Source organism: Zonotrichia leucophrys, chromosome Z (assembly GCF_028769735.1).
Source record: "Zonotrichia leucophrys gambelii isolate GWCS_2022_RI chromosome Z, RI_Zleu_2.0, whole genome shotgun sequence".
Taxonomy (NCBI): Eukaryota; Metazoa; Chordata; class Aves; order Passeriformes; family Passerellidae; genus Zonotrichia; species Zonotrichia leucophrys.
This window is the reverse complement of record NC_088200.1, coordinates 40,118,726-40,140,905: the sequence shown is the minus strand read 5'-3', so window position 1 is coordinate 40,140,905 and position 22,180 is coordinate 40,118,726. Positions and strand designations below refer to the sequence as shown.

The window sequence follows — 22,180 nt, the reverse complement described above, 5'->3', positions numbered from 1 at the left end:
ATGATTATTAGCTGCACGTAATGCAGAAGGCAGCAGCAATCTTACATTTTGCAAATCTGTTATTAGTTTTTATCTTTTCTTTGCAGTAACAAAAAGAGCCCTAATTCTGTGAAATATGCCAGACAGCATCCACCACAACGCAGTGCCTTTAGAGAAAGTGCTATCAATTAGATATACATTCCAATTGTCACAGCTAAGCAATTTCTTAGACTAAAGGGATTCTGAGTGATTTCATGGTACAAGAAAAGATAGTTAATGTAACACAGAAAACTTACATTGTCACTTGAGGTGTCACATAGCAATTGAAAAGATTTCACTGCCCACTTGAAAAAATAAGAATAATCATGGAAAGGCTTCAGTGAAACAAAAATCTGTATGCCTCAGCATATAAAGGACTGGGTTTTTGTACAGAAAAAATCTCTGGGTCCATATATTCAGGTTTTTTTTGCAAACAGAGCCCTGGAAACAGCAGCGCTCAGATTTAAATTGGATTTTGGAGGGCTCTTTTTCCTGTGGCAGACAGTCAGAAATCCTGCTGACTGTCCAATTTACAAGAAACAGATGATGTCATTTTGATAACGCTCCCTTCTAGGTTCACATACCCAAGTGTTCAGACAAATTCAGACTTTCTGTTTTCTGTGAAACATCCAGAAAGGTCAAGATACCAAAGACAGAAAGACAAGAAATAAAAGTACAGTACTTATCAACTCTGCATTTTAACATTAAGCTATGTGAGTGTCTGTGTGTATATTCTGTTATGTTCAGAAAAATACAGCATATATTCTTGATTCCTACAGGTGTGAAAAAATAGGGTTCAAAATCACATCAACAGGAAAATGTTGCAATTGTAGTAAAGCATTTATTTATTTCAAAACATTATTACATTGCTAGAACATTATTTCAAAATAAAAGCCATAGTATATTCATTCAAAACTAGGCTGTTAAGCATATATATTTAAACTCTAATTTTCATACACACAGAAAGAAATTTATATTTTACAAGTAGCAATTTTTAATAGACTTATGAAAAATATGTTTAAAAATAACTGCCAAAATCTGTCTCTTTAAATATACAAAATACCCTTCCTGTGCTGAAGATACCTCCCTTAAAAGCCAAAAATACCTAAGTCAATAGCTGAGTCCACATCAAATCCTATGAAAACAGCAGTGACATAAAAATGTAAAAGCGCTGTACAAAGGAAGTACAGCTTTTTTGTCTCAGTATTGTACAAATCTGGTTTTGTTTTAAAAATGTTTTACAAAAACTGCTATTCTGGAACTCAACATCCTTTCCTATGTGCAGGAAAAAGTAGGCCACTGACATTACCTATATTTACTAAAATGTCTCCTTCTCAGAATTGTGAATCAAAGAATTCAAAGGGAATTTTACCACTTATTTCAATGAGAGCAGGACTGAAACTTCTCCTCAGCATATCATTTAGTAATCTCTCCTGGTTTTCCACTGGTTTTATAATGCAAAATATTCCAAATTCTTAAATACACTAACTGATGAAATCAGAACTCAAATACTTCAGATTACAAGGCTGGTGTATGGATTAGTTCACTGTAAAACGGAGTGTTCAATTAAAAAACCCAATAGGAAATAACGCTGCATGCTTTTTAATTAAGAACCCTTTCTCTTCTCTTGCTTCCTTTAAAGTCCTTTCTGGCATTTTTTCTGGAATGAGCTTTTTAAGAAGGTGCGGTATCCTGGATCATCCACATATTCATTCTTAAAGCGAGAACTCAATACTCTCTGCCTTTTCTTCTCTCCCAAGATAATATCTGCTCCATAAAATGTGTCTTCAAATCTCATGTCAGAAGCTGTAGACTAAAACCAGACATTAATTACACATACATACAATTTTTATCTTTCCATATTTTGCATGTCCTATTCTGCATTAAATTCTCTGTGTCTGTAGTGTTCATTGGAAACACGTAAATAACATCTGTTGTTAGTCTCAATTTTATCCAGGGATCACACAGTCATGATAATTCTAGGTGAATTATCATGAAATTTTCATGAAAGAAAACAGTGACATGGAAGTGATGCAACTGTTGGGCAGGTTTGATCCTAGCAGTATCATGTAATATTCACCACCTTGTATTATTCAGGAAAGTTTTAAATGCAAGGTACTATGTCATGGATGCCTGAAAAGAAGCCTGGGCACTGCCTAATTTGCAAAGAATCAGGGTCACGGTTTGGTCACCCGTCACCAAATTTACACCAGCTGGGAATCCCCACTAACAAAGCAGTGGAACAACAAACAACAAGCCATTTGGGTAGAATCAGAGGCAAAATATTTTGGACCAACTTACACTGCTGGAGTAATGGAAGAACTCCCAAGATTAAGTAAAACATCATTTAGAAGAAACTGGTGTCTTTTACTTCAATAGACAGAAACAGGATCATAGGCCATCTTTAACTTACACTGTGTTCAGCATGAGGAGGGGAAGGAGCTGTTGGGCATAACTTGAGGACTGACCTGTATATTTCTAAAATTTAAGGCACTAGTAAAAAATCATGCAGAAGTCTCAATAACTGTTGTGGTGTTTTTTAGTCAGCTGGCCAAATTTAATGATTTAAATCCATAGTTAACTCCTTAATGAAGTTAATATGCAAATAAATAAAAAGACAATGATTTCTGAAAAATAAATTTTAAAAACAATATAATAAACCCCACTGCTATTATTCTTATTATTACCCTGCATTCTAGAGAAAGAAAGTCAATGGTATGCTTTCCAAGTATAATAAAAAGCCCCATTAGATGGTTCTTTTAACATTTTCCAAGACATCTATCTTAACCCTAGTCAGGACACTGAAAGATTTGTGCATTTATCCCAAATTCACTTACATAAAGGTTTCTTGACCTAGAATATTTGACCAGTGCACTTTACATCAGAAAAAAATGTCTTAAGACAGGTAAAAACAGTCATCTCCTCCAACAAATGTATGGAAGTACTTTCCCTTTTCAACCGCTATGAGTTATACTCTCTGTGAGGTTCAACACTTTTCCACTAGGCATACATACATCAAAATGTAGCTGGTGGATGTTGTTTGAAACAGCAGGAAACTTAAAAAACAGCTGCAAAGATTTGGTTTTAAACCAAAGACTAGTCAAATGCTGATAAATCCTGCCAGCAACATTAATGAGTTTTGATCAGTTATATGGTTTCTTACAAGAAGTTAATTGTCTTTTTATTAAATTAAGGCTTTTAAAATCACAAAGCTCTGAGAAGCGGTAAAGTTTCTAAAAAACATTATCTGTTATAAGTAAACTGAAAGAGCAGAATGTCTGTCAAATTAAATGTTTACTAACTTGGTCATTCCTGATCCGACAGACCAAGCAAACACCATGTCCCTTTTAGGAGAAAAGAATTATGTCTGACAACAGCATTTGCCTGTACTGGAAAAACAACTAACCATCTCACTAGCAAATGGAGAGATGATTGGGCTGATTTAGCCACTCTGAAGAGCACAGGCTTCACAAAACATGAATCTGTTTAAACCGAAAATCCAAAATAAATCCTAGTACAGTGTTATTGGTCTTTTGAGCATATACACATATTACAAAGTTAACATCATCAAATACTTACTAAACGTGCTTTTACTCTCTTAGGAAGCTCTTCATCCAGTGTATATATTTCTTCTCTCTTCATTACTATTTGAGAACCATCTTCAAACTCCACCTAATTGAAAAAAAAATGAGAATTTGAAAATAAAATAATAATTACCTCTTGCAGGAAGTTCCTGGAAATATTTCCATATGAAAATATATATGTAAGCAAAGAAGACATATACAGACATTTTGCTATCTGTTCTAGCACAAAATTAGGCTGAAACATAAAAAATATTATTTCTTCAGAATTGCAACATATACTTCATTGGAAATAATATCTAAGCAAAAGACTTCAAAATCAGCACTGACACATATATAAGGAAGTAAAAGTTTTTAGATTAGGAATGCTGAACAGTAACAAGACAGGCAACATTAGTTTGCAGAAGTGACATATTAAAATGTCCTTGTGTCATTTTTATTTGTCTCTAATTCTTAACTTGCTTCTGATAAATAAAAAATTAATTTTACCATCCTGTGATTCAAGGTTGAGGAAGACCATGTCAAAAGAAAGTGTGAGTGACAACTAAGGAAATACCAGTTAACAGAATTTTATTGAATCTGATGGAATTTCTTTTAAATGCTCTGTTCAGAAGATGAAAAGCTTTATCATGCTTAGGTTTAGATTTAATCCAATATGAACCCTGTTAGCAGAAAATGAGAAAGGAAATGTAACTAGGTGTGAGGAATGTTAAAATGCTGAGGCTTTGAAGCATTTAAGCTTTTTCAGGAGTTGCTGATTTTTTCCTCTAGTTTAATACTTCATCTAACAGTTGTGAACTTCAGCTATTACCTATGACTGCAGTTTAGCTCCCACAAAAATGCTAATTTAAATCTTGGTATAAAAATTAGAAGTCCCATTGTACATCCTTAGGTAATTTAATGAGACTATGTGAATGACAACAGCACACTTGACTAGAAGACTAAGCACATAAATCAAACACAGGAGAATACTGACTTACCAAAAGTATTATTACAGATACAAATGAACAATCATGCATTTGAATTTGTAAACAGACTGTGTTTTTTTCAAATTAAAAGCTTGCTGTAGCTGAGTATGTCAGATTGATATGTGAACAGCTGAAAAATCCATATATCCATTCTCAAAAGCCAGGATACAGACTATGATCTATTCACTTCCTTAAAACCAATTTTTCCACTGCAACTAATAGGGCTGCACAAATCTGGAATGCATTTAAAATGCATAGAGCACACAAGTGGATAATAAAATCACAAGAGTCATCCTTACTCCTTTCTGCTCCTGTTACTAACCCCATAAGCCTACTCTGTTAGCAGTATGTTAGAGGAACTTAAAGGTCAATTTGCCTTAAGCTTGTTTAATTAAATGATGGCAATCCAGGGTGCAAGAACAGTCTTTCTGCTATTCCTGCTCCTTCCTGCACAATGCATTTGGTAATATTTTTGCATATTACAGTTGGTAATAATGTTTTTTGCATCCCTGGTGAAAAAACTGGGTAGGAGATTAACTCTGACATTTCATGCGATAAGAAAATCTCTTCTTAAATGGTCAGTATATTTGTTTTTACTCAGTGTGCAGTAGGATGTAAATACTCCATACCAGAGAAGGCCATGCTTGCAGTATGAACTATGTTGCACATTTAAAATGAAGAGTAAGTGGAAGTTCTTTAGGTATAATCCAGCATATCACACTGGAAATAATTTGCCTACACTTTGATAGTAAACACAAGAGCTTCTCTAAGACTTTCAATAGCATCATGATTCATGCAAAATATAAACCCGCAATCCCAAATCGCTCCAATTCAATTCAGATTGCAAATCCTACATTTCAAAACATCATTTTATAAGGTAAGTTATTTCACTTAGATTCTGCTGCTGTACTGTGTGATGTTACTATCTTCATGAGATTTTTTCTACAAGCACATCATAAATCGAAGGAAAAACTGTCAGAAAGCAATTAATGGAGTGAATGGATAATTTAATAAACTCTAACTCTAACTCAATTGTGAACCTCAATATCAGAAATCATCAAGAAATCAGCTGTAGATCACATTAATAATTTCACTTGAGCACCTGCTTCATTTGGCAGGTTTAGCTCTGCTTAGGGATTGTATAGGATACTGGCTGACAAATGAAAACTGTATGACACAAATTCTGGTGCATTTTGCCACAGCTCCTACATGCTCAAGTACTGCTGCATTTGGTACAAATGTCTGATGAACATGACAAAAATTCACAAAATTTTTCAACTAGAACAGATTTGCCTTATGAGATCTAAGAAATCATGCAAAAGACTGGGTAAGAGAATCTCAAAGGTGCAACACAGATCACAACAGATGACAATAAACCTTTGTTTATGTGTGAGTCCTTGGAGCGTTTAGATACTGTTTAGAAAGACCAGAGCAAGAACTGGCCTTCAAGTTAATCTTGCACCCTTCCTGTCATAAACTTTTTGCAATCTGTGGCCACAGGCAGCCTCCTCTCTCATCCTGAAGACGAAATACTTGCTTGTCTCTACAGTTCTATGTATTGCAATATGGGCTCCCTCTAATCTTTAAACTCTGTAATTTCCCACCATTATACAGATTGTTAGAAGTAATTTAGCTGAGGAACTCTGAATCTTGCTGAGCATCCACATGCTTATCCATTTTCCTTAAACAAAACTAATTTCATCACGTTGTGCAAGATGTCTAAAATAAGACGTTTGTATTGACTACATCAAATTCCTTCAAATATGAAAGACAACAACATTCATCTAATTTTCCTCACAGTATTCCTCAGAAGACTAGCTGCTCAAAAGATTAAACAATTTGAAGATAAATGTTACTACAGAAAAATAATCTTCATACTTTATAAAGAACTTTCGACCTTCTCAACATAATACAGCTGCTAAATATAAGGGATGAGGTAAGATTTAGAGACTAGTTCAAGACTTTAGGCATTTGAGTGCTTGAATTCGATTGCAAGTCATTGGAAAAGTGAGAAGGTCAATGCAACAAGTAATTTGGTTTCCCTGTGCCTTAATTTATCTAGAGATATAACAGTAAATTTGCCATTTTGGTACAGTAATGTGAGGCCCCCTGATGAAAAGAGTTACATAAGTGAAAATTATTACATATATATAAAAGAAATGGATCTAGATTCTCATTCTTTCAGAAGTGCTATTATTATTGTGATTGTTTTATTGCAGTTTCTACCATTCACCTGGGTACTCAATGCTGCTGACTGATTTTTCTCAAACGCAAGCTCAAAAAATCCAGTAATTGTTAGTCTGAAATCAAAAGTCAGCTTTTTAGCTTTGCCTTCAGTGTTCAGTTCCCTTTTGCCTTTGCTGAGGATAAAATGCTCCTTAGATTAACTAATGAAAAAATGCCTCAGACAAATGAATGTTACGTTTTTCTTCCTAGTGTCTCCCCTTCCAACCTTTTATGAAATGCCTCAGGTTCATTGCAGGCTCATACAATACTTAATTTTATGTCACTAATTGTACAATTAGCTGTGAACTTACAAAACGAAAGCAAACAACCTGCAGAAAATAACAAATGTCATCTTTCAATCCTAATGTCCCACCTGTTTACCTGAATTCTTAAAGAAAGCAAGTAATTTTCTGGATTTTGTAAGACCAAGTGAAATCTCTCTGCCAAACAGTGCACAGCACTTACTACCTCGTTAGAAAGTTTTACATATTAGTTAAAGTGTGGTAACAGTTACAATAAGAATTCACGCTCCAGCCTTTCCAGTCTTCCTTTCCAAGTGTGGCTGGCCACTCCAATGCTAGAGCCAAATGAGCAATTTACAATAAAGACATCCTAGCAAGCGCATGGTAATAAACATAGATACTCACCTGATACATGTGAGCTGTATTTGTTCCCAGGTACTTTGCACCATACAGTTTTCCATCAGGCCATTTCACTTGGACAACCTCTCCCTCTGCAGGTGGACCCAGCCTTAGGCAATCTCTGCTCTATTTACAAAGAAGATGGATTCTCAAATCAGTGAGTGAGCCACTGCACTGAAATTACCAGTAAGATGCTTTTACAACTTGGTAATTGGAAAAGATTTATTACCATGCATGTTTCAAGTTTTATAATCCTGCTAACAGCCTAATGCTTATGTTAGCCCTTATGAAAATTAAATACTGACCAGAGAAACACTCTTTACAGCTTGATGCTGCATTGGCAAGACAACATACACATAAATCAGATCGCTATCAGCAACTATGATACACTTTGACCAAAATTAATTTCTAACACACACTGAAAATAAGGATCACTAAAGTGCAATTGCATATGTGCAAATGCTTTCTCTTTTACATATGCAAGTAGTTCATGTTTCGTTAACCACAGCACATTTTTTGCTGGATGCTATCTTTGCTGACGGACACATACATGGATCAAACCATAAATGGTGAGAATGCCAGTGAGCTTTTTGCTTAGCTGATGGAGAAACAACAAAAGAATCCAAATGCTTGTGAAAAAAAATTGGGGGAAAATATTTTTTTCTGTAGGATATAAAGCACTTTTGTTCCAATGGTTTGGTCAACTTTTGTGCCTGACTTGTTGAGCATATCAGAGCATCAGCAGCTGCAACATGTTCTTCCCATATGTCTCAGTATGACCTACATGACTCGTTTTCAGAGCACGCCAACCACACACTCGTAACAGCAGTTGCTCACATGAGGAAAAAAGAAAAGGACTCAAAAATGATGTGGCACATCTGGGCCCATCAATTCTCTGTTCAAATCCTCACTCCAACAAAGGCAACTCTCCTTCATAGTGACTACATCAAAAGACCTGTAATGTAAATTACTGCTAACTGAGTGGCATTCTCCTGGGTGTGAGAGGACTTTGTGACCACATTACCTGAGCTCATAAATGGCCTACAGTGGGAAGAGAGAAGATAAAGACAAGGACACAGGTATAAGGACTCAGTGACAGGACCTGGTACTATCTCAGGTTGCCACAATACTATCACCGTTTTCTTAGATTTACATAGAATAACTTAGAAAAATATTTATATTTTGAGTTGAACAATTCACTTCCAACAGAGGCCAATGATCATCATGACAAAGAACTTAAAATTTGGGAGCAAAAATGCACTCCAGTGATCCTCACTTGGACATTATCTTGATGTAATATCATTCTACCAAATCCAACCTTTATAAACTGATTTTAATCACACGTATCTTAATCCATGAGTTTGATTCAACATGGGATAAAAGAAATTAAAAGCTGGATTTTCACATAAACACCTTCCTGCATGACAATACTGTCTCTGTCACCCCTCAGGTGACAGAGACAGTATTTAAAATATAGCCTCTGTGTTTGCCCAGCAAAGGTTGCTGTGATAGATAACCACAGAAAGATAAATCCTTTCAACATCAACACACAGTTGGAGTAGGTGGAATTACTGTATTACCCTTCCTAATACTTTCAGGAGATGCAGGAGGAAAGGATGGCTGCTGCAGTATAATAGTTATGACTTTGCAGGGGACAGGGATTACTAAATGCTATCATGGCTCTGACTATAAATTAAATTAAATTAGACTGCATTCTTAGTTGTTCACTTCTTACTGATGACTGTCAAAGTGGTTATTGTCATTATGATGTTTCTTCCACTATCTATTTATTGCAAAAGTAAAAAAAGGAGTCTTGGCTATGTGTCTTGAAATGAACTTTTAAAATGCATCATGGAATGGAATAAATTTCCTGAAAACAAGCAATCTAACAACAATGTCAAGCCTAACATTAATTTTCCAAGAACAAAAGCCCAGCATGAATTACTCCCTTTGCAACTTCCACAAGAAAAAATATCTCACAGACTCTAGGATAGCTAATGGAATTGCTCATTTGGAAAATTAAGAGTCCTCATGCAAATAACCAGACAAATGACAACCTCATTCTTCATGTATCATCACAATGTCTTAGTCTATGGAACAATATTTGGTAAATTGGTACTAGTTTTTATTAATTCCTACCAGAGCTCCTACTTTTTATTTTCATAGGATCATAACCATTTGAGATTCTCTTTTTACTACACAAATAATTTTTACAATTTTCTTTCTTGGGAATGATAAGACCCATTTCTTAGATTGACAAAATGGCAAAAATGCAACCTCACTTTTTTCTCATATAAGAAGAAGTCAGACAGCATATGGTTGGTATAGCAATCCTTCAACATCCCCATACCAGCTGTAAATAACATACAGCGTGGCCTCCATCTACATTCAGCTTATAAACCATGCACATTTCCCATAAAATTACATAATATATTTCCATCTTTATAGAAATGGACAAATCATGGCCATCTGTACTGAAAATACAATTCACTTATATGTCCAGTTTCACATTCCTGCTGTTGCAGAGCTCAGAGCTCCAACTCCAACCATGACTAGCTGTCTCTAAAGATGAATACTTCAAGGCCTCCCTGGACCATTAATCCAAGCATTCAACAACTCTCACAGTGAAAGAGTATTTGCTTAAGTGAAGAAAAATCCTGTGTTGAGGAATTTCCTGTATTTCAGTTGGTACCTGATGTCTTTCTTCCTGTCATTCTGCATCACCCAGAAGTGTGTGGCTTTATCTTCTTTACTTCCCACATCACATGTTGACATATTTGGATGAGATCCTTCTGAGTCTACTGCTCTCCTGAACAGTCCCAGCTCTGTCAGTTTCCTCATATCACAGATGCTTCAGTTCCTCCATCACTTTCATATCCTTTTACCATATTTGTTCCTCTATGTCCACACCCTTCTTATACAGGTAAGACCATAATTAGACACATTACTGCAGATATGGTCTCCCCAGTGTTAGGTTTACAGCTATTCAAAGAGACACTTCAAGTGCATAACCTATAAGTAATAATAATAATAATAATTCTGAACGTTTTCTTGTTTATTAAAGGTAGTACTTTCTGAGTTTAGAAACATTTATTTTGGAATTCATTATATACACTAAACTAAAATAGTATGCAATCTATTTGCAATAGATTTTGGAAATCCATTTTGAAATACTTGGGTTCTCTTCTATGCTGTCATGAAGGAATTCATATGCAGAGCATTGCAGATAAAGAAGACATTTCTTCTATTTTTCTTCTGACATTCTGTTGTTTCTACCAGAGAAGTTGGTTTGATTTATTAAGGCCAGACACAGAATTTGCAAGTAACAAATCCAACTGCAGTGGCAGATGATGGTTCACACAGACTAGGAACAGTGGAGTCACCCTAAGAAAATATCAGGAGATTGCACCTGAAGCATGCACTGGAGTTCAGGAACTTGAAATGTTGCGATCATGACACTTGAAGAAAATATCTTCAAATACATTCAAATGCTTTCCCCTAAATTAAGGCAAAGAGATACAGATATTCTGGTCTAAGATGAACTCATTAACTATTGAGACTATTTTCCTAAGCCATTAAAAACTGATGTACCTTGGATGCCAAAAATTTCATTTCAACAATGTTTCCCTGATTATTTGGTTATTAAATCAGCTATCTCAAACTCAATATTTTTTTGTTAATTGTAAGACTATAAGAGCCTTTGACTTCTTTTAGATTTCATCCAAAGGAGCCAACTGAAAACAAGTATCTACCCTCTGAACATCTATATGGGCTTGCAGGATCAGTGTTCCTTCCACTGTGAGCCAAGCACAGGTTTGACTCCACCTGATGAACTTGAAAAGGTACCAGTCTATGAGCCCTGGTGATATACAACCTAGAGTCCAGAGGGAACTGGCTGGTGCTTTTCCCAAGCCACTCTATCATATTTGAAAATTCAGAGTAGTCAGACAAAGCTCTTGGTGACTGTAAAAGGAAATATCTTTTCTATTTTTTAAATGAGAAGAAAGTAGAGTCAGGAAAATACAGACCTTTGAGCTTCACCTCTGTGCATGAGACGATCAAGGAACAGATTTTCCTGGAAGACATATTAAGGCACATGCAAGACAAGGAGGTGATCCAAGACAGCCAGCATGGCTTCGCTAAGGGCAAATCATGCCTGACTGATCTAGAGGCCTTCTGTGATGGTGTCCTGGTTCTGGCAAGGACAGGGTTAATTTCTGCAGTAGCCAGGAGGGGCCATGGATCGGGCCTGGAGGTTATTCTATATAGCCTCATGTCATTGCTGGGCACAGGGGAAGCGACTCTCTTCTGTGGAGAAGGAGTTCCTTCCAGTCAGTGTGGCACAGGAAGCTGTCTGGCACTGTCTACTGCTGGGGAGAGCACTGGTCATTGTATCTCAAAAAACTTGTTTAAAAATAGGAAATGTGGCCAATATGGCATCTTTTAGGGGAGGTATAAACCCAACAGTAGACAAATGTTTAAAACTGCTGCAGAAAACAATAATAATCTCATAGAAAACCACCAGCACACGTCTATTCAAATCCAGGGGTCCATCATATCACCTGGCTCTTGTTAATGGTTTGGATGACAGGTCATTTCACCCTAACTCAGGAGAGCATACATGAGGTATGATGATGAAGATCCCCAACTTGATCCTGCAAATGCTAACTTAGACTAGTGTGCTTGCTTTCAAAGCTGCTCTTTGCCTCCCCTCATACATAAACATTCTGTAAAATGTCTCCTATCAGAATGAATAATATCAATATTCAATTAGATCAGATCAGAGTGGGAGATCAGTAAACTCAGTTCTGATATCTGTGCTCTTACAGTGAGAGCTTACTAGGGGAGAAAAGAATAAAACATTACAAGGTAAAAAACATTTGCAATCCATAAGTAGGAAGTCTGAAGACCTTTCTCTAAAGCTAATGACTATTCCTGAGACATTTTCCTGAACATGGCTCTAAAAATTCATATATATAAAACAACCCCAATACAGTAAAGATTAAGATTTCTTTCCTATGCATGAAAAGAGAAGGCCAACAACTTGGAAAGATGTTGAAGAAAAAAAATGTATGGCATACTGTGGTGGTTTGACCAGAAAGAAGTGGGAATTCTGGGAAGCTGTGGTCAAACCAATGAAGGTTTTGAGTTTGAGACTGGCAGCTGGTGTAGCCAGTGGGGTTTGGACACACCTCCGAGAATACACAGGGGTTAAAAAGCAGAGGTCTGCCCCTGGCAGGCTCTCTTGGGACGTCGCGGCGAAGAGGTCAGATCGCCCTCCCCTGTCCAGTCGCTGCTGCTGGGCGGGGGAGGGGCAGCCACGTGGTAGGCCCGGGGCCTGGACAGAGATGGGGGTGAGAAGGCCCTCAAGGATGGAAGGGTGGAGGAGCCCCAAGAGACATCGGGCAGCCATTCCCCCCCGCCAGGAGGGAGAGAGAGGGAGAGTCGGCGAGACGGAATGTGATAGCAGCCGGCCCAGGAGGAGAAAGGGGGGAGAAGGGTGCAGCCCGGCTGGCCGCAGCAGCAGCACGTGTGGGAGTATCATCGTTCCGGGACAGACAGAGACTGAAAGTTTTAACCCCTTTCTTTCATGATTGGGGCCTTACAAAAAATGCTAATCCTCCTCGAAGCTGAATAAGAAGGGAGATGAGAGATGAGATGAGACAAGGACCTGGCCCGAAGAACGTGGAGATGATTGAATGGGGAGAGATGATCTGGAGTGGCCTTTTGGCTGGACTTTTCTTGTGGCCATGGACTCAGTTGTTCCTGTGACACAGACTGCACTTAGGGGGAAGCAGTGGCTCAGAACCAGGAGGGTTCATCGTGAGGACCCCCGGCCCCAGGGGGTTGGAAAAATATGGGGGGGACAGATGTCCCAAAGCAGAGACTGTGCCTTTTTGGAGTGAGACAAGGCATCCTTGAAAGACAACCCTAAAAGCAGCTCTGGTCCATGCGTCAGTGGTGAGAGCACTGGGCATGGAAGGAAGATGTCACAAGCGGCAAAAGGAGTTTTTTTTCCGGGCGGTGCCGAAGTGACAGGGAAGCACACGAGGTTTCAGTGTGTTTCCAGGGGAAGCCTATGGAACAAGAAAGACTCCTTTCCTCTTCATGAACTGCAGTTTGAGTATACTAAAGTGTGGTGCCAAGGCTGGGCAGTTGGTGATTTGGGAGAATGTATCGGATTGGGAAAGTCAGGTAGTGGGGAGGAGGAAAGTGGTTTTTGTAAGGTTTTCAATTTTTTTTCTTTTCCTTATAGTTTTTCCCTATTTTCCTGTAGTTTAGGTAATAAAGTGTTCTTTATGTTTAAGCTAAAGCCTGTTTTGCTTATTCCTGGTCACATCTCACAGCAGACACCAGGGTGAGGGCATTTTCATGGGGGGCACTGGCTCTGTGCCAGGCTCAAACCATGACACATACAGTATTAAATGTGAATATTTTCTGCAAGTGGCTCCCTCTTGAAGGTTACTCATATTGACCACTAACTCATCTGAATAAGCATAAATTTCTTTATTACTGTGTTAACGCAACTTCCTTTTTAGTGGGGCAGAGGAAGCCACAGAGGCTGCTTCTGACAAAGAAGCCCATCAGAACTTCTACTATGTCCAGCAGAGCCAATCTCTAAAGGCTGTGACGATTGACACATTGGCTGGCCCAATTAGAGAAGTTAGCAAAACCTCTGTGATGACATATATAAGAAGGAAAGAAGGCACGCAATTCCTCTTTCTCCCTTTCCTTGGAGGGGTGGGGGAGGGCCCAGCCAGGCCATGCAGCCAGGAGCCAGCCCGGTGCTGCAAGCAGCCCCGAGACTGAGGCTATGAGCAGCCAAGGCCAGAAGCAGCTGCTGCCATCCCAATCTGTGAGCAGCCACGTGGCCAGAAGGCACAACTGGGGTGGCCCCACGTGGTGGCTCCCATCTCAGCATGGCTCGCAACTAACTTTACTCTCTTAGCTACTTATACCCAGCTGTGCTGCGGACAAAAGGGCAGAAGCGGCAGCAGCAGCTTTTCGTTTTCAATGGCCCACATGAGGGAAGGCACTGAATGGAGCGGGCACAGTTCCCGCAGCACTGGCAGGGACCATGTGACTGGCAGTGAGAAGCATGGAGAGCAATTCCCCGATGTGGACCCCGGTTGGGATCAACCTTTCAGTGCTGCAGAACTCTACAGAAACCTTCCAGTTGATACAGCTTGAGAATAAATGAACCTGTGGACAACAATGCTCTCCTGAGTCAGAAAAAAGGAAAAGGTGAAAACATGCGGGCGCAACAATATGGTGACACTAAGGTCGGTGAAAAGGAGGGAGGGAGAGGAGGAGGTGCGCTCAGTGTCGTACCTGAGATTCTTCTGCAAGCCATGGTAAGGACTATAACCCAACAAACTGTTTCCCTGTAGTTCATAAAGTGTATGAAGGGATGCAGCATTCACCTGCAGCCCACAAGAAAAAGGAGCTCCACTGGAGTGGGTGGATGCTGAAAAGCTGTAATCTGGTGAGAGTCTGGAACAGAGAGAACCTTTGCTTCCAGAGATAGAGGAAGAGGACCCTTGCTTTTATACTAGAGCATCTCATCCTTAAAAACTACATCCTGTGAACTAATGGCCTAAGAAAAAAGCAGTTGTTGGATAACTGCTTTGGCCATGGGAGGGTCAGGTGGGACGGCTACTCATGAAAATTAGAAGCATGTTGGAGAAATTCACAGAGAACTGTCTCCTGCAGGAAGGATCCCACAGCATAGCAAAAGAAACTCTCCCTAAGTGAACTGAAGGAAGATTTTTAGAAGTGACAGACTGACTGAAAACCACATATTTGTCTCCCTGCACTGCCGGTGGGAAAGAAAGAAGGGTTGGGGGGAAAAGTGTGCAAAATGTTTATTTTAGTTTTCATTATTCTCTTTTATTTCTGTCAATTAATTTTTTCTTTGCACCTTTTAAGTTTTTGAGCATGTTTTGCCCTTAAAGTTTTTCCTTCACAATCCTTACCTCAAGTCATGAACGCCCTTTAATTTCTGTTTTCCTCTCCTCCGCTCAACTACAGCAGAAGAGAATGAGTCAATAATTTTTCATGGGTGCACTGGCATTGAGCCAATGTCAAACCCATGACACTTATATCACTGTCTACAAACCTGAGGTTTACATTCATCAACTGGCATAAATTTAAAGTAAATTTTTATACAGGTAGAATAACCTCCTCGTTTTCTAAACCATTTAATTCTTTTGGAATGAGTTAAACAAGTTTCAAATCTACCATATCAGTAACATTCTTCTACCCTATTCCCAGGGGGATGACTCTACAAAATCCGTAACATAGAGCAGTCAACTGTCATCAAGCATTAACTAAGAAAACAAATCCAGCTGGCACCTTTTTCTTAAGGAGTGTTTTAACTGAGCAATCCCAATCCTGTGAACAACCTCAGGAGCTACTGTTTTATCTTCCTCAATACTAATAGAGCTGTTTATCTATTTAACTGGCAGACACTGTACTGAGCTTTGTTATTTTTCAAATCATTCTGGTTTAGACTGTATTCAAAATAAATTATTTTTGTTTGCTTATATTGTATTCAAATTACGGTATTTTCTCACTGTCACCTAACAAACATTTCTGCGTCTCCTTGACACTCCTGGCTTTCACTTCCTGATTTGCTTTGTTTCAAAAACAAGATACAAAATGCTCCACTGTTTATTGAAATTGTTGTCAAATATAACTGATGGTATAATTGACATAAACAACACAGGTTAGAAGTGGTTAAGTGCAACTCCTGCAATAGCTTTTGTGAACTAGTATGTACTTCTAATCTGTTTTTTGCTGTATGGCATTGTAAACACAGCCAGAAAATAAAATATACAGAAATTTAATAAATTATTTCACTTAATGGTAATGTATTAGAATAAAAAATACACAGAGCCTGACTGGGATTATTTTTCCTGAGATGCTATCAGTTTAAAGATAGTTGAAATATTAGCTCAAACATGGTATTTGTAACAATTATTTTAGCTGAATGTATTTCTCATCTTTCAAAGTCACTCATTATTTCTGTATCATATGACACCGTAACCATCTAGGAAGACATATTTCAATCACTCAACAGCAGTTTTCCAGAAAGACTCTGTAAGAATCCATTTCATAGTGCTGTCACAGCTTTCTGTATCAGAAAGTTCTTCCAACTTTCCAACAGTATGTTCTTGTCCATGCAATCAAGCAAGATGTAATGGCAAAAGGCAGAGGTAAGCAGAAGCTTGACTTCAGCCCCACAGTATGCCTGGTGAAAGAGATCCTTTCTGTATTGTTCCACCCCTGCTGCAGAGGGGCCATGGCACAATATTTTAATCCTCCTCCTGGCGGACTGAAAGCTCATAATCTAGCCCTGAGGTTACAAAGATCAAAGAGAAGCAGATATTAAAAAGACTGACTAGAGAAAAATTCTGTAATTCTCAGATTCTGTAATTGCACTAAACTTGACTTTCCTATCTATCTACATATTATTTTTACTCTAAATCATGCTGTGTTCATAAATTTATACATATTGTTAGAATCAATCAGAGAAACAGAAATTGTTCATTTTCTGTCATCCCCTGCCTTTCTTAAATATCTAAGAATAGTTCAAACCTTACTGTTAGTCTGTCTAACCACAGTTTGCACAGAGAAAGCCATTGTATTGACTTTTATCCTAGAAATGTCATGGTTTCTGAAAAATAACTTTAAATTAATGCACAGTCTCCAGAACACCAAAAACCTCTGTCCTCTTCTATTTGAGAAACTGAAATGCACTTTACAGCAAACTGCATTCATAACACATTAATTTAAATTTAAAATAAATTAGTATTCTTCTGTTAATCACAAAATTATCAGTAACTTCTCACAACACAGACAAAACACACTAACTACATCTGATTTTCACTGGTAAGACTTAAAGTGGGTTTCTAGTCCCTAGATTTTAAACATGAAAAAGTAAGAAAAAATCCAGGCCTGATTATTTGGCTTTTGCACAGATACAGTCTTCATGGTTACTCCAGCTGAACTGCAGGATTAGCTATTATATTTTCCCCTTAAATTAGGATCTGGGTTAAATTTACTATTGCTACCCCATTGCTACTAGGGTACACATAATGAGATAGTGCTCCCTGTACCACCAACAGAAACCAGATGAAGATGGTTCAACATGAAGAGTGCAGAAGCAAGCACAAGGTTGCCATAACATCAGGAAGCGGCCTTTCCAAGGCCATTCTGTAAAAGAACTTCATCCCAATTTTCTTCTCTGACTACATTCCTTAAGCTAATATTAATTTTCAACACGAATGCTAGTGATTAAGCTTCCACAGTCCTGCACACAGGTGATTGTTTCATAAAAGGAGCATGACAAATGCAATTACAACCAATACCTCCAATTTAGAAAAGCTGACCATACAGAAAAATACCACATCACAACTGCAAACACTGAATATACCTACCAACACCATTAAAGTGCAAGTGGAGAAACAAAGTGTGGAAAATCTCTGAAACATCCACTAATCTCAAGAGACTGCCAAACTGTTTTTCCTTCCAAAGCTGATAGGATATACTAGTTGATGCAAATTTTTAGCAACACAAAATTAGGTCTCATATGTTCCAAGACAATTTGAATGGAAAGGAGAGTGGTAGCTAATTTGTCACAGTCAGATTTTTATCTAAACAGGAACAGCAATTTACACAGTGCATTAGCATTTGAAAGAGAAGGCCTGATTCCCAGGAGTGCAGTTCCGGGTTTGAATTGATATAAATTCAGTGAAATCACCAGATTAACAGAATAGTTACTGTAATTCAACAAATTTAGCTTTGAATCACAAAATGGAGTATAAAAATACTTTAAATTGACGTATAATATGTTGTCTTTAAAATATTACTGAATGTTCTCCTACAAAGTGAATATATGCTTTTACAAAAGAAAACTGGAATATAAATGGGACCATGCATTCTCACATAAATCTAAAAATTTCTTATTTTCTATCCAGCCTAGAAAGTTACTATTTTAACCATTGCATTGCCTTTCAGTGAAGTGTTAATAACATAAATTCATGCATAATGCTAATTGATAGACACAGTTTCCCAGAAGACAACAACTCAAACTACTGCAGAATGCAACTTAGGATGTCCAGGGTGGTACTAGGCATTGCAATAAGGCACAGAAGAGAGGACACTAAAGGGTACAATACACTCTTACGGGACAAAACTGAGTGTCAGCAGTAGGAAGCTGAAGTTGCCAAGGACACCCAGATGTCTAATTAGCTATGAGGAACAAGGGATCTGCAGTGCAGCAGAAAATCCTATCTTATGCTTACACCAAAGTCAGATGAGACTGAACGCTACAGTAGTGCCTCCTATCCTGCCCACCTGTATATCTGCTCCCTGTAAATCCGTTACAGTCGGACGAGTACAAAGACCAGCTCGTGTGCTGCTCCTGCACCCTCCTTAGGATGCAACACAGCCACGAAGGAAAATATGAGTCTGCCAACACTTCCTCCACTGACCCCCTGTAAGTCTGGTAATAACCTTCTTCTGCACAACAGTATTGTAAACTAACAGATGAAAAATTTCTACAATTCCTGGATTTCCTCAGGAAAGAGGTGGGAGGTGAAAAAACACTCCTATCCCAATCCCAGCAGTCCCACCTTACCTCAAAGATTCCTGTGCAAATTCTAGTGATTTCACCATGCTCTATAGGTTCATCACAGCTGTACTCATTGTGGTCCCAGGCAAGGGCACACATTGCCTTTGCAAGTGCAAGAAATATTGCAATATATTTCTTTCTCTCACCTGCCTCGCTGCAAAGTCAGCCATCTTATCATGAACTGCAAAGTAATGATTTATCTTCCATTTTGTTTCTCCTACAAGGCATTATGCATTACCTCTCCTGTGAGGCATTAACTTCAACTCATCTAACACCATTATTGTTAGGATCCATAAAGCACTTCATCATAAAAGGGAAAGGCTATTCTACAAGGAAATGGTACAAAGATAGTACTTCTATTTGAGGTTTTAATTTGCCTATTAGCTGTTCAATATTCATTTTTTATGCTTATCTATTAAGTTGCCTGTCTTCCTGCTGTAATAGGAAACAAAAAAGCAAGAGCAACAGAAAAATTATTCGTATTCTCCATAATAAAGTGAAAGTGACTCACCTAAATCAAGAGTCATAGTACTGTACAACAAGTTTTAGATTAAAATAAGACTACTACATCTGTTGATGCTTTGTAGTTTCAAGAGTTAAATAATGGAATAAAACCCTTTAATCTGCAGCCTTAGACCTTAGTTTTTGGTTTTGAAATAGCTTGATTTTAACTTTTTCAAAAGAGGAATTAATTTGTATTAGTATCCAGAAGATGCAAACAATTATTCACATGTAAAAACCATACCATTCTGTGTATCAGCATTTGTAAATCTAGTGAAAAAGTTCACAACTACAAAAATGTGTTCAAATAAATTTTCCCTGTTCACAAACTCAAAGTAATTTCTTCATAACATATATAAATATTAAAAGTATTGGAGTATTTCACAGAACAAGAATGTAAAATCCTATACAATCTCTACAAATCCATCAAGCCAGAAAAAGAAACCTAAGTTTTTTCTGAAATATGTCATGCAGCTCTCAAATTTGCTTTCCAAAATTTTTCAGAATTACTAATCAATGATCAAATCATACAACCTGCTGAGTAGTGAGTTTAATTACACAGTAATATTGTAATGCAGCAAAAAACAAATGTACCAGCCCAACATGAATTGCACATTACTGAGTTTACAGACTCAATGTCACAGCTAAGAAATCTTTTGGAAAGCTGCTAAACCAATTATAATTCATGATGTGTCTTTTCGCACATCACAAAAACAATTCCCACTTTTGACTAAGTTTATACCAAATACAATCTAGCCTCTTGCTACCTTCAGAAATGAATTACATTCCTACTACACATTCTCAGAAATTGCTGGTGATGGCAGTACTGGAGTGCACCCAAAATCTATGGATTGCCTAGGAAATTCAGCCATTCTAATTTCCTTACCAATTTTTACAGATGTACATGTCATTATAATAAAACCTGAACAATAAGCAATTATTGTATGCCAGCCATCAAATGGATCTTTCACAAAGATGCAGTAAACACTCATCTACTACTAAAACTACAATTTAAAACTTTGACTTGAACAAGTAGACAAGCAGAAAAGAGTTGTCAGAAGAATAAAGAAAAAAAGGTATACAGAAGAGAAATCGCTAGGAAAAAATGCTGGAAACTAGTCAGGAATTCAGTAATTTATAATGCCAGACAAGGTTGATAGAAGAAAAGTAATGTGTCTTCTTTGTAAGACAGATTGTCAGAAGGGAATGACTAGGGACTGTGTTCTTCTGACAATTCCCTTGGGAATTACTGGCTAGAAACAAAACTTCTGCTTTTTTAACATACAGATGGGCATTAAATGGGCTCTCAAGACTTAAATGCTAGCCCAGTATCTCAAAATGTCTATTGTTCAAAAAGTATGGCTTTTCAAAAGCAGAGGTAAATGTATTAACATAACAGATACTGAGAAGCTGACTGAGTATCACATCTGCAGACACACACTTCCTGCACCAGTGGAAGTCAGTAGTCATGGTCAAAGTCATTAGAGAGAAGTTCCTGAAAACAAGTAAGATTTTGTTCTTGAAACTACATCCTGAGCACTGACACTCACAGCTCTTAAAAGCGAGGTACCTTTTCTAATCTGCTCATGCAAAAAGTCCCACCAAAATAATTTCACATTACAGTTTTCTACTAGTATTCCCTTTAGCTGGCCTGGAGAAAATAAGTTTTGAAAAACTGTCCAGCTAAATCCCATTTGTTCCACATCTCAGAGGAGGAGGAAGTAAATCTGTTCTGCCTCTCATTTATCTAATAATACACAATTGTTTTGGGACAATCTGTATTCATCCTAACTTATTCACCTGTAAATTACCCCAATTAGGTCCCCTTGTCTCAGGTAATTATTAAGGCTATAAATGTCTTCACAGTTTCAAACGCCTGTGAGGGATATCGTGGGCAGGAAGGATCACGTAAGTAAGTCCATGATAAGTCAGAAAGACCATGATGAAAGCAGACAGAATTGGCAGCTTTACACACATAGTGTATAGAGTATATGCGTATACAGTAGAGTGCCTATACAACAGAGTGGGTCATGTGATATAAAAACTTTTATTTCATAATTTTGCAGGATATGAAGTGAGCATTTGCTGCCTGGAATAGTAGAGGATTGCAAAGAAATCCTCATGTAAAATAGTTGTGGGTTATTTCATTAACAGATTCTTAAACTACATTGCTATCACACTGGCAGGTTTCTCTTAAGATACTAGTAACTAAAACGTGGGGCTTTTTCTGTTCTTTTTTTAACAAAGAAAGCAAGGAATAACAATTTTAGATGCTGTAAAATCTATGTGCACACGGTAAGAATTTGTAGCCTTTGTAATAATTTCAGTAAAGTACTTAGGTTGTCAAGAGTTCTCAAGAGGCCTGTTCCTCTCTCTCCTGAGAGTGGCAAATTTAAAGTATTGATAGACACAGAAAGACAGTTTAATCTCCTCATTTTCTCTTCACACTGAGGGCTTTCTTGGGTCCACTACTGCAGGAAGGTACTTGAAATAAGTATCAACAAAATTCTGTTAAGGATTCAAGTATCACTGCTGGTACGTTAAAAAATTGATTGCTTGGTGGTGCTTTCTTCATGCTTGATTTTTTTCTCAAGATAAGGTGGCATC

At 37.7% G+C, this 22,180-nt stretch overlaps 1 protein-coding gene across 2 annotated transcripts in view; it reads right to left on the bottom strand.

The window, feature by feature from the left end:
- Positions 1 to 952: 952 nt before the first annotated feature.
- Positions 953 to 22,180, bottom strand: part of KDM4C (lysine demethylase 4C) — a 243,700-nt gene continuing 222,472 nt past the window's right edge. For both annotated transcript variants that reach the window (XM_064736290.1, XM_064736291.1), the window contains exons 20-22: positions 7,441 to 7,560; positions 3,598 to 3,690; positions 953 to 1,831 (exon numbers count right to left, since the gene is read on the bottom strand). In XM_064736290.1, coding sequence (XP_064592360.1) covers positions 1,655 to 1,831; positions 3,598 to 3,690; positions 7,441 to 7,560 — 390 coding nt within the window. In that variant the 3' untranslated portion in view covers positions 953 to 1,654. The remainder of the gene's footprint in view (positions 1,832 to 3,597; positions 3,691 to 7,440; positions 7,561 to 22,180) is intronic.